The sequence below is a fragment of the Microtus oregoni genome, unplaced genomic scaffold, assembly GCF_018167655.1.
Source record: "Microtus oregoni isolate MIOR12 unplaced genomic scaffold, Mior012 000020F_ref0000438, whole genome shotgun sequence".
NCBI classification, from domain to species: domain Eukaryota; kingdom Metazoa; phylum Chordata; class Mammalia; order Rodentia; family Cricetidae; genus Microtus; species Microtus oregoni.
In genome coordinates this window covers 39,862,905-39,880,260 of record NW_024543079.1, presented here as the reverse complement: position 1 = coordinate 39,880,260, position 17,356 = coordinate 39,862,905, and the positions used below count along the sequence as shown (strand labels likewise).

Here is a 17,356-nt window from a genome sequence, read left to right as displayed (position 1 = left end):
GTCCCCTTAATTTAGGCTTGGGAACTGCAACCTGACAGGGTTGGGAGGAGGAACCGGGTAGGAAGGAAGTTAAGCCCTAGCAGAGCGGATGGGCAGTGACCCCTCACAGAGAGTAAGCAGCCTGCTGTAGCATACATAGCCTCTGAGGGTGGCTGCCAGGCCCGCCTGAGTTTGAAGGGCAAAGGCTGGTGCAGATGTCCCTGAAGGTTCCAGGTCACCGAACAAAGATCCCACTCAAGAGTCCTGAGATTGCACAGAGAACTCTGCCTCCAAGAGGGAGGGCACAGATATTTTGAAGTACAGTCCTGTGAGAAATTGTCTTTCAGCTCTTTGACACTCCTTCCCAGGGTCTCCACAGACCACTGTCTTCTTCCTGCCTCTAAAGCTTAGAGCGGCCCAGCTGTCAGCCATGAGGGAGAATTCTCGAGATATTTTTTCCCTCAAAGTAGAAAAAGGCCCAGTGGTTATGTGTGTGAAGGGTTCTCTGTATCCTGGCTAATAAAATAGGAGGACATAGGTAGCTATGTGTTCCCCTCCCCCCACACCCGGTTTGGTTTACTCTGGGCGCATTTATGGAATTATTTCTTGATACACTCTGTGAGCGGCACTTTTTATTTCTTAAACCCCGAGAAGGATGAGGCAGAAATAGGAAAATGTCTTTGGTACTTTGAAGGAAATGACAAATCGTTTCCCTTCCTGGAGGCAGAGAAGATGAAAAGAGAAATGGCGCAGTCTCCCCCTGGTGGTCAGTAGGGGGCACAACACTGGGAAGTGTCTAGACGCCGGCTGTGTGAAGGCAGGCTGATCATTTCTTTGGGAAGCTGTATGGCTGAGTGCCACGTGGGGAAGAGGTGGGGCATCACTTTCCCCATTTTGTGTGTTTTTTTTAAAGATTTATTATGTATACAACATTCTGCCTCGATGTATGCCCGCACGCTAGAGGAGGGTGCCAGATCTCAGTGCAGATGGTTATGAGTCACCATGTGGTTGCTGGGAATTGAACTCAGGACCTCTGGAAGAGCAGCCAGTGCTCTTAACCTCTGAGCCATCTCTCCAGCCCCACCCCCATTTTGTGTTTTTCAAGTAACAAACCATGGTGGGAGGGAGGTGACAAGCCAGGTCCCTAATGATCACAACTTGCTCTGGGCCCTCTTTCTGTTTGGGTCATCTGGCGAGGGGGGTGGTACAAGGGACGGACACGTGGACATTAGACCACTGACTGTGGTCTTACTGGTGAGACTGTCCCACCTTAGCAGGCTGCTCTCCACATGAGCTTTGGGGCGACCAGGAAAACTGGAGACCATCACAAATGCCCTTTATCAGATGACTTATCAGTACAAGTTGTGCTACTACAAGGATGGGAAATAATACACAAAAAATGTCAGCGCTTAGGAAGGACAAATACATCTATTAAGAGGCCACTGATGGGGAGGCCAGACTGAGCTGTATAGTGAGACCCTGTCTCAAAAGAGACAGACAACCCTTAACTGTCAAAGTCGCGGGAATCAAGGATTTTTTCCCAGATAAGGAAATTGGGGTTCAGTGACATTATACTCAGAATGAGGCAGAAAGTTCCAGAGTGGAAGCGTGGGACCTCTGCTCTAGATGTCGAAGGCCTTTAGAGGCACGGTGCCACGTTAAGGAATTACTGGGGTCATGTGCTGGAGACCTGATCCTTCTCTGTCTTCAGTGTAGACTTGCAGGGACAAGAAGCCCTTCTTCGGTGCCCACTCCTGCCACTTTCTTGCCCCACACCCGTGCTGCTCAGAGCTGGTCAGGTCAGCCCTGACACTCCTCCAAGGAGCAGCTCATCCCTAGGCTGGTAGGAAACAGGGCAGAGGGCAGCCCCTCTGAGCAGGAAGCACAGTTTTTGTCTTTCTGTCTGAGACAGGTCTCATTGAACAGCCCAGCTGGCCTGGAAGTCAGTGTAGCCCAGACTGTCCTCACCTGGATTAATCCTCTTGCCTCAGCATCCTAGGGGTTGAGATTACATGTGCGAACCAGCGCACTCAGAGGAAGTGCTTAGAGCAGTCAGCTCCACTGTGGAGTGTGTCCTTCAGAAACAAAGACGATCCCAGGGGAGCAGGAAGACGCTCATGACAGAGGACAGAGGCAGAGAGGAGCCGTGTTTCATGGATGCAGTCTTCGGAACCCCTGGATTCCACTTTACAGAGAGGCCTGACCCTGCTATCAGGTCGAAAATATCCTTGTGTTCATGTAAGCCTGGCTCTGCAGTGCAGTATAGTCTGTGTCTCCATCTGTCTGTCTGTCTGTCTGTTTCTCTACCTGTGCCTAATTCACAAGGGAGGAAAGTGAAGCACTGAGATTGTGTGACTTGTTCGGGTCATACAGCTGACTGGCTCCATAGCCTTTGTCCCCAGTGACTGTCATGGGTGCTACCAGCTTCTCTGTGTGCTCAAGGATGGCTCAAGACCTTCTGGGATTGCCTTACAATCCTCATCTTGTTCTGCCACCCACTCTTCAGTCTGTTGCCCAGTGGGCCCCTTGCTGGTACTGTACCTCCCCATCACCTGCCCCATCACCCCCCTTCATCAGTCTGCTGCCCAGTGGGCCCCTTGCTGGTACTGTATGGCCCCATCACCTCCCTGCTCTGAGCATCTGTCTGCTCAGTCACAAATAACCACCTGATCCTCCAACCTCCTCTGGGCAGGAGGGTCCTCTCTCTGTTGTGCTACACACGAATACACGTCACATATACAACGTCTCGTGTAGCCCAGGCTGTACTCAAACTGGCCACGTAGCTGATCACTGATCCTTCTGCCTCTACCTCCTGAGTGCTGGGATTGCAGGCATGCGGTATCATGCCCAGTTTATGTGGTGTTAGGGATCTAACTCGGGGCTCTATGACCATCGAAGCTACATCGCCATCTCTTTCCTGATTCTTGTCCACATGACATGCCCTCCCTTGCCAAAGGACGTCCAGAAGTGACTTTCTGGAATCGGGAAGAAAAATGATCCGGGGATGAAATATAAATGACATTGCAGAAAGCCACTGTGTTCCACAGTCTTGTGCGTTCAAGGCACCAAAACTGGAGCATCTCTTGAAGGTCCCCAGGGCCCACGGTGTATGCCCTTTTCCCCCTCAGTGATGTCACACTGAGAGGCAGAGGGGTTCTGGATGTTTCCTCCCTCAAAGTTGTCTGTAGTCACCAACAAGCCTCCGGGCAGGAACTGCAGCAGCAGCGAGGGAAGGACTGACTGGCAGTTCAGATAAACCTGGAGAGAGCCCATAGCCTTTGTCAAGTTTATTTTATTAAAATATATAGGACTGAATATTGGTGGGCCCCTGAGACAGGAACCCCCCTCCCAGGCTGCACTCAAGGGAGACGCTTCTGCCATGCAGACATGCGGCCAGTCTGTGTCCCTGCAAGGGGTACAGACCCCTCCTGGTTGGGCGTGCAGCCAGAGGCTAAGGGGTGGGGTGGGTTAGAGCTGAGTAGTAACTTTCTCCCTTGGCCTTGGCTTCTCACCAGTGTAGGAACCCCAGTGGGAGGGACCAGGCTGGGGGAGGGGAGGTCCCTGAGCCAGGGAAAGCTGATGGCCTCTATATGGGGTAAAGGGGTCCCCAGTCAGGATGGAGATGGGGTCAGTGTAGCCCTGAGAAGGGGATCCACCTGTGTATGGGGGGCCATGGTCACCCTGCCTATCCTCTAAGGGCCCCCCTTAGCCATGGGCTGACCTTCTCGGGGAACACCATGGACTCTCGGAGCTGGGCCTGAGCAGAGACTAGGCTGCAGTTGATGGAATGTACTCTGTGGGAATGTTCCTTTGGGGAACATGCTGCCTGGGACTTAGTCCCTTATGGGGGAGGCCTGGGCAGGCAGGAGAGGCTCTCTCTCCTCCTGAGGGTCTGCCGACCTGTTGCCTGGTCACAGGCCCCCAGTTCTCATGGCTAGCTTCAACTTAGAGCTGACATGGCCTCCCATTCCCAGGGGGCAGCCCAGGCAAGCACAGTCCTTGGTTTGTGCTTTAGAATGTTGGCGAGCTGGGCTGGGAAAGAGCTCTGAGACCCCACGGCTCTGAGGCACAGGATGGATTCCGAGCATCTTCCTCATGCCACCGAGTCAGGGCTGAGGAGAGCCAGGTCTCCCCCAATCAGGGGCCCCTGCCTCCTCTGTGGGCCTGGCCTGAGCTGTTAGGGTGTTTGTGCTTTTTTTTGGGTTGGGATGAGCCTATTCAAGGGCAGCCACAGAGCTGTGAAAGATCTGCCGTGCCAAGGAACTGGGTGGCAAGTGGCCAGGGAAGAGGAGGGGAATACCCCTACCAGGCCTTTCCCATTACAGTCCAGCTTCTTGGTTATCAGTTCCTGAGCCAGGTGACCCCTCCCCACCAGAACCAAAGAGTACCTTGGAGAGGCCAGCCTGGTGCTGGGCGCTGCAAGAGCTCCGCCCACCACATCCCCATTGGCCAGTTGATGTTCCATCACCCAATAGTGTGGACAAATTGTTCCCCCAGCTTCTCCAAAAACCTCAATCCTGCTCTGTTCTTTAAGGACATAGCCCAGTGGTCCCTCATGATCTAAGCTCACCCCAAAATAGGTGATCTGGTACTGGGGTTCCAGGACCCCAGAGGAACATCAGCGTGAAGCTGCAGGCTCAGCTTCTATCATTATTTCTCCCCTGCTCAGACCTCTTCCCTCTGGGCCCCTGTATGGTTTCTGGGAGCTTCCTAGGAACATGGGTCCATGGGCAGGGAGTAGCCTGGTCTCCCAAGTGGTAGAAAGGACAGAAGGGACCCCCAGAGGCAGTCCCATTTATTGATCTGGGAAGAACTAGGAGTACCTTCTGGCTGCCACCTCCTCTGCCAAGTCAGAGAAACCATGTGTGTGTGTGTGTGTGTGTGTGTGTGTGTGAGAGAGAGAGAGAGAGAGAGAGACAGAGAGAGAGAGAGACAGAGAGAGAGAGACAGAGAGAGAGAGACAGAGAGAGAGAGAGACAGAGAGAGAGACAGAGAGAGAGACAGAGTGAGAGAGAAAGACTCTGTCTGTGTCTGTCTTGGTAGTAAACTGCTCAGTTTTTGCAAATATATTAGAAAAATGTTTCTCATAGAGGCCGCTTGTATGAGGCAGGATTGAGGCTTCTCCAGGCTGAGAAGCAATGACCACTCAGGGTCCCCTCCCATGTGTCCTAGATGACATTCTCAAACAGCTGCATGGAGTTCATGATGTTCTCATCCTGTATGAAGAAAGGAGAGGCTGGTCAGGAGCTGGGGGCAGGGCAGTGGTATTCCCCAATCCTGACTAACTGCAGATTCCTGTCAGAGACTATGTCTCACTGGGCAGGTGGGGTACCGAGGGCCAGAGAAATGGGGAGTAGCTGATCCCAGAGCCCAAGTGGCAAGGTGCAGCCTGTCCGCCCTAGGGATGGACTGCAGGGCCTGGTCATGGCTGCTGCACAAAAATCTCCTAGCTGCAAGTCAGGTCAGGGACCAGGGTTGATGGAGAGGCAGGAGGCGGTGGTGTGCGTTTCCTGTCTCCATGGACTCTGAGAGGAGGGCCAGCAGCAGAGCCAAGAAAGCTCTGGATGCCTTTCCCTTAGTGTGATTCTGTCTGGGGGGTACACTGGGCTAATCACCCCTCTGCTGACCCCACACTGCTCTCTGATTGGAGATGACCTGAGAATCGCTGAGAGAGGTCTGGGAGTCAGGACAGGGTAGACGAGGGAGAGACAAATTCAGGGAACACCAAGGTGATGGACACAGGAAAGATGGAAGATTCCCAGAAAGGTGGGGCCTGAGGGCAGCTAATGCCATCCTCCATGTGCCCTGACAGGAACAGGATCCTGTGTGTGAGGAGGGAGGGAGGGGAATACAGAGAAACAGAGAGAAAGACATGCACACGCATGCCCATACACACACATACATACATACACACACACACACACACACACACAAACACACACACACACAAACACAGAGACCACAGAGGAACCAGATGCCGCCTACCTTCTGACAGGTCTCCAGAAACTCGTCAATGGTCACCACTCCATCCTGGTTCCTGTCCATTTTCTGCAACCCAAACCATGCCCAAGGTAAGCCTGTCTCCCTTAGGGCCTTCCCCTACTCCAGCCTGAGTACACTGTTGGAGTTGGGGTGGGGCCTTCTTCCAGTTCTACTGGTCCCTCCATTTCCCATCCTTCCCAGCCAACCTTACTCTAAGGTCTCCTCAGGTGGCCTGCTGAGGGGGCTCTTTGCTGGCTCACCTTAGTTTAGTCCCAGAATTCCCTCTGTGCCTATCTAACCCCTCAACTTTGGGATAAAAGCCAGCACTTTAGAGGCACCGAATGACGCAAGTAAAATGGAACCATTGGTTCCTTCTGCGCCTCCAGAATGGGGGCAACTTCAGCACTATTCAGGTAGGGTGGGAGGAGGAGAGCTTGCTTCAAATATGTCCCAAAAGGCACTAAAATACTGGACCCTGTGTGGGTACCAGCTGCCTCTACACGTAGGGGCCCAGAATACTTCATTTTCCAGATGAAGTTCATTGGGACAGGGCCTGGGTTTCATTCATTCTCCCAAAGGATTCCGGCAATCAGCTGGGGCGGGGAGCCCATCTGAGGCTCAGTGCGGATTAGAGGCTCACTAGGGTTGCCCCGCCCCCATCGAAGGTCAGGGCTCACATACCTGGAAGAACCTCTCCACATGCTCCAGGGGTGCGTCCTCCCGCAGGATGGGGTAGGTGTGGCGGCCCATCATGTCGTAGATGGATTTCATGATGGCCAGCATCTCCTGGAAGACAGAGGGCTGCATGAGCTGCTTCCACTGCAGGGACACCAAGCCACCACCAGGGCAGTGGTGAGTGAGTCTGAGGCACCTGGGAGCTACAGAGAGTGTCTGGCCCTACCTGTCCAATGACTGCTAAGAGAAACTGGAGATAGACTTTCATGTACCTGTCTCTAAGACAAGAAGCTAGAGTAACTATTTCAGATAAAAATGTTTGGGCCAAACCAGACCATCCCTGGGACTGTGTGGCAAGGTCACTAGGCAGGGCTGAGAATCACCAAGCTAGTGGCATCAGGAGAAAAGGGAAGCCAGGAGCTCAGGAGAGTAGAGACAGGCATGTCTGCCAACTCAGTACCTCTTTGGTGATGTAACCATCCTTGTTAATGTCATAGAGATTGAAGGCCCACTTGAGCTTCTCATGGACCGTCCCTCGGAGCAGGATGGAGAGCCCAACCACGAAGTCCTGTAGAGAAGAAGGAGGGTGAGGAATAGTAGCCATGGCTGGGGCTCCCTTCTAGCCCACCAGGTGACTCCCACTGGAAGTCACACTCCCTCAAATGAGGGTCTTCCACAGTCTAGAGGTGGATATGTCCATTCAGGTGGCCAGCCTGTGAGTGTGTGTGCACGTGTGCAAGATTGTCTGTGCTTCTGTGTGTGAGCACATGCATAACTGTGCCTGTGTACCCCACGGCAGTGTGTGTGTGTGTGTGTGTGTGTGTGTGTGTGTGTGCGCGCACAGTTATCAATACTGAGTCCAGCAGAGATCCAGCTGTTAGTTTGGTATCCTGTGCTTATTTCCCGCCTTTCTGCTGTCTGGGGGCTCCTTCAGCCCAAGGGAGAGTTCTACATTAGTCCACTCAGCATCCACAAGTCAAAGGTCCTCAGACACTTTCAGTTTAACAAGCTCAAACTGGCAGGCTGCTGTCCCCTGTGGGTTGTGACAGTGGACATGACAGGATGCAACTGCCCACACAGCTGCATACGGATTCCAGCTGGAAGGCACGAGAAGCAAGCCCTCTTCCCCTCCCCACCACAGGGTCCTCTTTGGCTATTCTGAAAGGAAGACCTGTCCTGGGGAACTGCCCATGAAGCCTGCAAAGGGACAGGGTACAGCCTCAAAGGACTCAGCCCCTACGCCCAGATTAGACTTCCTGGCCACAAGGAAGCCCATACGACAAGAAGAAGAAACCAAGGGAAACAGAACAGCAATTTGTAAGGAACAGAACATTCTAGAAGGGGAAAAAAAAACCTGATGAAAACAAGGAGCTGCAGAGGTTAGAAACCTGGTATGCTTTACAATAAAAACAGGACACTGTTTATAAAAGAGGAGAGGGGAATGATCGAAGATCAAGACCAGAAAGACCTTGCTAGTTGGTAGGGATCAAAAATGATGAAAGAAGGTTTGGGGGAGCAAGCGGGGTCTTCCAAGAAGTGGACACACACACACACACACACACACACAGAGAGAGAGAGAGAGAGAGAGAGAGAGAGAGAGAGAGAGAGAGAGATCCTGGAGGATAGCACCAGGACAGAAAACCCAGGCAGAACCAGAGAAAAATGCAGCCAAGTGAGTCAGAGAAATTGGGAAAGATTTCCCCCAAAGACAAAGCTAAGTTCCCAGGCCCCACCCCCCATCCCGAGACTGGCACAGTGTGTGAGATCAACTACAGTTGAACCCCACGACACAAGTCCTGGTGAGACTCAGAAAAACTGGCTGCCAAGAGAGGGTTTCTAGAGAGAAACACAAAGCCAACTAGGAGAAGCCAATCAATATCAATCATCCATCCATCCATCCATCCATCCATCCGTCCATGCATCCATCCATCATCCTTGTCAATAAGGCCCCACACACCTGATCAGAATCATCTGGTGGGGCTGTTGAACAGTCCCTAGGGGACTGAAGCCTGAGGAACAACCTTCCCGGAAGTTCTAGTTGGTGCAGCAGGTGAAAGAGAGGAAGGGTAAAGGTATTTCCGGATATCCAGTGGCTCGAAAGTCACTTCCCACACACTCTTTCCAATAAGCTGCTGGAAGATGCGCCTTTGGAAAGAGAGCAAAGCCAGGAAGAAGTTAAGAGATTCTCCAGTCTGGGGGACTTGGCCCCAGGGGAAAGAGGAAGTGGGTCCAAGGGGCCCGAGGGAGCTGGGGATCCCTCAGTCGATTTACAGTTGAATCCTGCAGTCAGTTGTTGAGGGGGATGGGAAATGTTGTGTGCTCGGGGAGGCTGAAGACACCACACCTAAACAGGACAGCCCAGAAGAGTCATGGAAACATGTTATAAGGAGACTGCCCTGTCAGTGCACTGGTCTTGGAAGTCATGAATAAAAAACTCAAAGGAGAAGCAAGGTGGTATTTCTTATACTTTTAGGCTGGGAAATGATCACCAAAGTGTGGGCGTGGTTTACCCAAGCAAGGAAGATTCAAAGTCATCCCTGAAGCCAGGACGATCCAGCCCCACCCCGCTGCCCACCCCACAGGCTTTCCCTGTGGGAGGATGAGGCACGGTGTGGTGTCTACTTGGGTGCAATCTTCTCAAGTAGACCACTAGGGGGCACTAGCACCCTCCTCTCTTCTGGAAACCTGCCTTTTAGCCACACAGGCCGCTCTAACAGAGCACTGACTGTCGCTGCAAGGCCACCGAAGGGACAGCCCATTTGTCAAGCAGCATGTTTTCAAGTGTGTCCACCACTAGCCTTAACTCCAGGCTCAAAGGTGTGAGCCCCAAAGCAGCACCCAGGTTGCATGCAGGTTTCTAAGATCCCAGAGGTGAACACGAAGAAGCTGGTAAGAACTAAGGGTGATTGTCGGACTGCAGGCCAACCTGGGATGACAGTTCACACCATATTAGGGAGGCCAACTTGGTCAGTAACATGGAAGCCATGATGGGGTTGGGGTTGGGTACAGTACAAAGAAGTGGCCACGCTCTCTAGACACGTGATAGCTTCACTTTCCAAATGAGTGGCTTGTCCAATGCCATTTTCAAGCTGGCTACCCAGAGACACCCATAGTTACTGAAGTGTTCGGGAAGCTCTGTGCTTTCCTGATAAGACGCACTTACTGAGTCAGAAAGAGCTTCCGTGGCATGGACAGTTAAGGTACATCCATGTTCAACACCGTCCACAGCAGGGGGAAGGCGGGAGGGACCTGGGACCACGGACCACATCATGTTCAACACTATCTACAGCAGGTGGAAGGCAGGAGGGACCTGGGGCCACATCCTCTCAGTTTGGATGGGGTTCACTAGTTTTACTGTTTTTTGTTGCTGTTGTCATTTTGTCAAGGATGAGAAGTTGTAATATATTTCCTCCCCCCCCCCCCCGGAAGGTTCTGAGGTGTTGAGTTGGGTTGAGAGTCTACCAGAGCTCCCTCCTCCCACCTGAGAGGACCATTCTAGACTCCGGGGATCATCGCCCATGGTACATGGAGGACGGAGCAGTGGAGATATGTGCCCCTCCCTTCCTCCAGAAAGCTCCCCAGAGTAAAGTGTCACAACCGGGAAGTTCCTCAGGGGACTAAAGCCAGAGGGATTCATTTCACACACAGAGAAGTATGTAGAAGACAAGAAAGTATCAGTGCTGGATGAGAAGGTGCCGGGGCCCCATCCCAGGCACTGACATATCCTGCTTCCCAGACACATCACCTAACCCAAGATCCCTCTCTGTGCCACCCAGGAAGGTTCCACAGGGATAGGAAGTGATGGTCACAGGAGGGGGTAGGCACCATGACCTTCCTGGTCCATGGACACACACAGAGGGGTCCTGGGAAGCTGACTGAAGGGCTCATTGATGAGTAGGGAAAGCTTTCCCACATGGTTGTGGCTGGGTACTTCTCAGAGAATTCCTTTCACTACTTCTCCAAGAGGCTCTGTGGCCTCAGGTGGGAACCCCAGGACTGGCCACAGAGGAAGTCTGGGGAGCCACATCTTCCCTGCTAGCTCCCTGTTCTCACTGTGTTGTCTATGTGCACTGACTTTGGTGTTGTAGGTGTTAATGAAAAGCAATGGTAACAACCCTGTGCGTGTACAGGGACGATGGGCCTTCTGGTCAGGGCGGGGGGCTGTGGTCACAGAGCTGAACCCAGGCTCCCAGGCCCATCCAGTGTCTCTCTGTGGCTGGTGCTGTGTAAAAATAACCCAGTGGCATTATTGACGAGTTATTATTACCCCAGCCTGGCTGTCCATGGCCTTTCTGAGCTGTGCGCTTGCTAGACCGCTTTCCTGCTGGCCGCCCTTGGCCTTGGAAGCCAAGCTGGGGCACTTATCGATCAGGTTAGCTCTCAGTGAGGTTCTCTCTGAAGAGGTTTCAGCTTTTTCTCTTGTAGCTATTTTTAGGGACCTGGGCTCCACAGATGGGGCCTGTCTCAAATGACTGCATGTGACCAGGCCTGGGAGGAACCCATGCTACCACTGCTCACGGGGAGCACAGGCTGTCTGGGTTGACATGGGGGGTTCTGGCTTCTCTTTCCCCACTCTGAGCAACAATGGCCATCACTCATGGTGTCTTGCCGGGATGACAACCTGGAAGCTTCAAGCCCACTCAACACGTTCTCTGGGTGTTTCTGACCTTTTTTGCTTAGCAATAAGGTCAGGGAACAATGAAATCCCACTAACCTTGCCCCATTTGAGAGCTAGGCATAGCAGCTCATGGCTGTACTCCTGGTATTCTGGAGGGAGTGGAGGAGGATTATGAGTTTGAGGCCAGACTAGATGATACAGAGAGACCTGGTCTCAAAGAAACAAAGACAAGGGCTGGTGAGATGTTAAAGGTACTTGCTACCAAGCCTGACACCCTGAGTTCAATCCCCAGGGCCCATATGATAGAGAAAACTGACTCCTGCAAACTGTCCGCCAACCTCACACACTTGCTACTGCATGTGCCCCTCCCCAAAGACGTGATAAATTAATTTTTAAAAATCCTTGACCTCTTTTTAAAATATAGATTGTGTTGGGTCACTGCTAGCTGAGGGTGTATTGGCAGCTTCCCTGGCTGACTAGCTGAGTTAGATGCAAACTCACAGAACGGAAGAGAAAGCTAGCCAACTGTCAGGATTTCCCTGTATTCTGAGGGGACCACTCCGGAGACCTCAGGGCAGGATATACAGGTCAGCAGGACCTACCTCAAAGTGGATGGCCCCGTTCCCATCAGCATCGAAGGCATTGAAGAGGAAGTGTGCGTAGGTGGTAGCATCTGGAGAGAGAGAGGGCAAGGCTGGAGCTGCTCCGATCTCACACAGTCCTGCCTGGGCTCAGGCCCAGTGAGGGCTCCTCTCTGGTAGGTCAGAAGCAGCATCAGACCCTCCATAAAGGAGAGGTGGCTAGGAAGGTGGGGATGGTCATAAGGCCCCCTCCCCAGAGAAGGGGTGCAGGCAGTAGTGGGGAGGGGGTTGGCCGTGGACTTACCTCCCTGAGGAAAGAACTGTGAGTAAATGAGTTTGAAGGTCTCTTCATCCACCAGGCCCGTGGGACACTCCTGCAGTGAGAAGCCATACCTCTCAGTGGCCTTAGCCACTCCTGGCTCCATGCCTGACTCCACAGGGCTGACCTCTCTCCACCTTCTGGGAGGATGAGGTGCCCACTATCTGAGGAACAGTTGTGCCCCCTGAGCCCTGGGCAGGCAGAAGGCACAATAGACAGGGCTGTGGAGGCGGTTCCCTTCATGCTGATGCTATCCCAATTGGAACAGCATTGGAGACCCTCACAGAAGAGCATGGCAGCCTTCACAATATCTATTCTGAACCATACCCCCCCCCCCATAGCTCTTCCATAAAATATGAGCCCTGAAAAGAACCCCATTTCCTGGGTAGGAGACAGAAGATGGAGAGATAGTCTCTCTCTCTCTCTCTCTCTCTCTCTCTCTCTCTCTCTCTCTCTCCTCTAATGGGGACTGGGGACACAGGGGCACTCACATTCTTGAAGCCTCGGTAAAGGGACTGCAGCTCCTTCTTGGTGAACTTGGTTAGGGCCTGCAGCTGGTCCAAGCCCTCTGGCTGGTGGCGCACCGTGGACAGCTCCAGTTCACTGTCACTGCTGTCTGGAGGAGGACACAGACCCAGCAGGGAGAGAGACATGTGGTGTGGGCAGGAACTAGGACACAGGCAGAAGGAGAGGGTGGAGGGATTCTCCTTGTGTGACTACCCTGTACAGCCATGCTGGCTGTGCACGGCACAGAGGGAGGGGCCGTGACGGAGTTGTGCCTTTTGGCTGTTCTAAGCTTCTGTTCCGCCATAACGTAGCTCCTCTATTTCTGAGCGTATCCACTTCCTCAACCACATGGGGAAGGGAAGAGGGAGGGAGACGTGAAAGATCTCACAGCAAGATACTATCTTTAGACTGTCTCTTCCATGCAGACCCCCTTGATCTCATCAGGAATGGGAAGGCACCCATCTTGGTCCACCCCAGCCTGATAAGCTTGTTATGTAGCTGGGTAAGGGCAAGGTCATTGTTACCATTTCGTTAAAACAAACAAACAAAACAGCACACCAGAATGTGTGTCAGGGTTGCCCTGAGGTAGAACGAGACTTCTGGTGATCTTTCCTAATTATCTGGTCCCCGCCCCCCATACATATTCTTGGGAGTGGCATGCATCTTGTTCACAAAACAAAGTAAAAGCTCTGGACGAGAGAACTGCAACCACCTGCCCCTTTGTGGGCGACCTGTTCTCAAAATGCTCCATCTTCTGCTGGCACAGGTGTAGAAGATCCTTTATACCACAACCAGGTCTCTACCAACAAGGTCGGCCAGATACTGTACAACCCGCCTGCTGGGCCTCGGGGCAGCCTGCACACGGGGCAGCCTGCACACACGAGGACAGCCTGCACCCGGGGCAGCCTGCACACACGGGGTAGCCTGCACACATGGGCAGCCTGCACACATGGGGCAGCCTGCAGATGGGGCAGCCTGCACACACGGGGCAGCCTGCACACATGGGGCAGCCTGGCCTCATAAGCACCTGATGTTTCCCTGGCCAACCACATACCCTGGCTCCTAGGTGAAGGTGTTTTCTTCCCCCATCTCTCACGTTTCTGTGTTTCTGCTTCATTGAGAACACCGGTTCTCAACCTTCTTAATGCAATGACCCTTTAACACAGTGAACCCCCCCCCCCAACCATAAAATTATTTTGTTGATACTTTATAACTGTAATTTTGCTACTGTTATGAATCATAATGTAAATATCTGGTTTCTGATGGTCTTAGGTGACCCCTGTGGAAGGGTTGTTCCACCCACTGAAGGCCTGAGAACCACTGATTTAGAGGCTGCACCCAAGGGGAAATTCCCCAAAGTGCTTTCCAGACAATGTCCCTGTATGTTTTCCCTCCTGCTCCATGCTGCGGTGCCCTGCCCCTGATTAAGGCGAACCCTCCCATGTGGGCAGTGGGTCCCGGGACTCAAGCCTGAACTCCCCCATCTCTTCTCCATGTCTTTTCCTTTCTTTCTGGCCATTCCCATCTTCATATGGATATACTGGACTCTAAACTGTCTTGTGATCCTGAACTTGAATGCAGCACCTTACGCAGGTTGGGTGAGCGCTCTACCACTAATCTATACCCAAGCCCTAGAACCACTGTCAAATTTGGCTTCCTATCACATGAAGCCTTGACAAGTCACATGTGAGCCTGCAATGCCGCTCTGGTTGGTGTCCCCAGATAGGGTCACCTGTACAAGGAAGCTCCCAGCAACAGTGAGAGTTTTGTTGTTTCACTTTTTTTAAACAGATGGGGGAGCCATCTTTGTCTATCATAGCAGGACGGGCAGACAGATGTGGAGGGCACACCCCAAGGAGGAGCCTCCAGTGTGAGCTGCACAGAGCAGCCCGGAAGCTGGAAGGAAGGGCTTGCATTCTTTAAGAGGGAGGCTTTTTAAATTTTTATAGAAATGCCCAGTAACATGCTTTCTCCAGAAACAAAATTCAGAGATGAAAGCCCAGGCTGGTGAGACTAAGATGGGAGAGGAAGGATAAAACATCAGAAATTTTATGATGAGAAGATCACTTCATCCTGAAGATGGAATAATACAAAACATACTACATCACTTAAACATAGCTGTTAAGTATCTGAAGCAAAGTAAATAAGTAAATAAAAAAATCAGAACTCCAGGGAGGAACAAATACAGCACAGCCACATTTGAAAATATAAACATTCTTTTTCAGCAACTGGCACACACAGATATAAAAGATTCAGAAACCACTATCAACCAATTTGATCTAATTAATATTTATAGAACACTATACAGAGATTGTAGAATATACTTTCTTTTCAAAGCCTACTCTGCGGTTGCCAGGATATACCAGATGCTGGTACATAAAACGGATCTGACCATGGTGGTAATAAGTTAAAATTCAAGTAAATGTTTAGAAAAATCTTAAGTGTTTGAAAATGAAACAATACACTTGTAATGAGCCCACAGGTTGGAGAAGGAAAAATTACAAGGTGAAGTTTGATCTGAGTGATAGTGAAGACACAGACTGTCTAGATCTGCTGAGTGTGGGGAAAGTTGTGTCCAGAGAGAATGTCATAGCCTTTAAGTTCTTCTATCAGGCCAGGCGTGCTGGCACATGTCTTTAATCCCAGCACTTGGGAGACAGAGGCAGGCAGATCTCTGAGTTCAAAGCCAACCTGGGCTATAAAGTAAGTTCTAGAACAGCTAGGACTGCTACACAGAGAAATCCTATCTTTAAAAACAAAGAAGGAGGAGGAAGAAGAAGAAAGAAGATAGGTACCCAGGCACAGTGACCCATGATTGTAATCCCAGCACTCAGGAGACTGAGGCAGGAGGATAGTCCCCAGTTCAAAATCAGACTAGGCTACAGTTCCAGACCCTGTCTCAAAACAAACAATGACAACGACAAAACAACACAGATGATAATAATGACAGAGAAAAGAGGAGTAGAGCTCAAGAAACAATGAAACAAGTCAATAGAGAGAAAAACCAATAAAGCCACAATGAAATCCAGTAGGAAGTAATAGGCTTGGAAAACTTATCTCTAGTGCATACATCTGGTAAGGACTCATGTCCAGAACATGTAACGAACTCTGTAAGCCAACACTAATAGAACTGATAACTCCACCTTCTTGGAGAGAAGACATACAAATGATCAGCACAAGACCTGCCTTCAGCATCAACCTAACACTCAAAGAAATGCCAAGGAGCCAATGTAAGTGGCAAATCATCCAATCCTCTGAGATGCCCATGAGATGGATGCACTGAATGTTGGTGAGGGTGGGACTCTCCCAGGAGCTTGTGCTGTGTTACAGTGAGTATAACACGGTGTACACAATGGACCACTGCTTGGCAGACTTATGGCCACAATCACATGGGACAAATGGGGATGCACAAAGTCCACAGGAAGACTTGGGCAAGGCTATTTAAGGAAGCCTTGATATTCTTAGTGTTTCCAGCGGCAAAACTGAAAGTCGCCCCATCAGTAAAAACATGGAAGTGTGGCCTATTTATTATAAAAGAATAATATTCTCTATTAAAAACAAACAAGGATCCATTCATATATAAAAACACAAAGCCATTTCAAAATGTTAAGACAATTTGCTCTAGACCAGCCTGATGACCTAAGTTTGACTCCCGGGAACCCAATCTGTAGGTCAGATATCCTGCATATCAGATATTTACATTATAATTCATAACAGTAGCAAAATTATAGTGAAGTAGCTATGAAACAACTATGAAGAACTGTATTAAAGGGTCACAGCATTAGGGTGGGTGAGAACCACTGCTCTAGACCCAAGGAAAAGCAAACCCAGATGTACGTGGACAAAGCCTAAAACTAAGTGCGTGAAGATTAACCAGGTCTGGGACTATCTGCCATGGGCCTGTGCATTGTGTGGGCCATGTGTGTGCAGGTGCCCACAGAGGCTAGAATAGGGCCCAGATTCCCTGGGGCTAAAGTCACAGGTGGTTGTGAAAGGAAGGGGAATAGGGAGGAGAGGGAGGGGGAGGGAGAGAGAGAGAGATAATAAATTTTTTAATGGCAAAGCCGGGCATGGTGAGGAGGGGGAGACAGTGTGCAGGCTGAGGTAGAAGGGTTGTGAAGGCCAACCAGGGAGACAGAGTCTATGAGACTGTGTCCGGAGAAACCAACAGGGGCCAAGGTGTCCCTGCCCCTTTTAAGGTCAAGCAAACAGGTCTCAAAGGGCCACCAGTGATCCCCACACCCTGATCAACACAGAAACCTTGGTCTCAAAACCTGGTAACAGCAACATCAGGAGGGAAGTGGAGCTGCCCTTCACTCTGGAGGACAGATGCAAAATCTTGACGCAATGTTTGCTAGCTGTGCTCAGCATTTTTTTGAAATTTTTTTAGTGTATGATAATTAAGATCTGGGTGATTAGAAGAAGGGAAAATCATACGAAAATCTTACTGATAACCAAACGTGGTGGTGTGCGCTTGTGATCCTGGCACTTGGGAGGCAGAGACCAGAGGAGCAGGAGCTCAAGGCCAGCCTCGACTACAGAGCAAGTCAAGGCCAACCTGAGCTACGTCAGCCCGTGCCGAGAGAACTGAGGAGGTTGAGGCGGAAGAAAAGGGGGAGGAAGAGGGAGAGGAGGAGATGAATTCATGAAAGATCAATAGCAGCTCTCTGCAACAGTAAGCACTAAAAATAACAG

The 17,356-nt window shown here is 51.1% G+C and overlaps 1 protein-coding gene across 3 annotated transcripts in view; it reads right to left on the bottom strand.

The window, feature by feature from the left end:
* Positions 1-3,259: 3,259 nt before the first annotated feature.
* Positions 3,260-17,356, bottom strand: part of LOC121460458 (calsenilin-like) — a 69,067-nt gene continuing 54,970 nt past the window's right edge. For 2 of the 3 annotated variants that reach the window (XM_041670872.1, XM_041670874.1), the window contains exons 3-9: positions 12,646-12,770; positions 12,140-12,209; positions 11,857-11,927; positions 7,097-7,204; positions 6,643-6,747; positions 5,965-6,027; positions 3,260-5,195 (exon numbers count right to left, since the gene is read on the bottom strand). In XM_041670872.1, coding sequence (XP_041526806.1) covers positions 5,148-5,195; positions 5,965-6,027; positions 6,643-6,747; positions 7,097-7,204; positions 11,857-11,927; positions 12,140-12,209; positions 12,646-12,770 — 590 coding nt within the window. In that variant the 3' untranslated portion in view covers positions 3,260-5,147. The remainder of the gene's footprint in view (positions 5,196-5,964; positions 6,028-6,642; positions 6,748-7,096; positions 7,205-11,856; positions 11,928-12,139; positions 12,210-12,645; positions 12,771-17,356) is intronic. The other variant, XM_041670871.1, reaches the window with a different exon arrangement.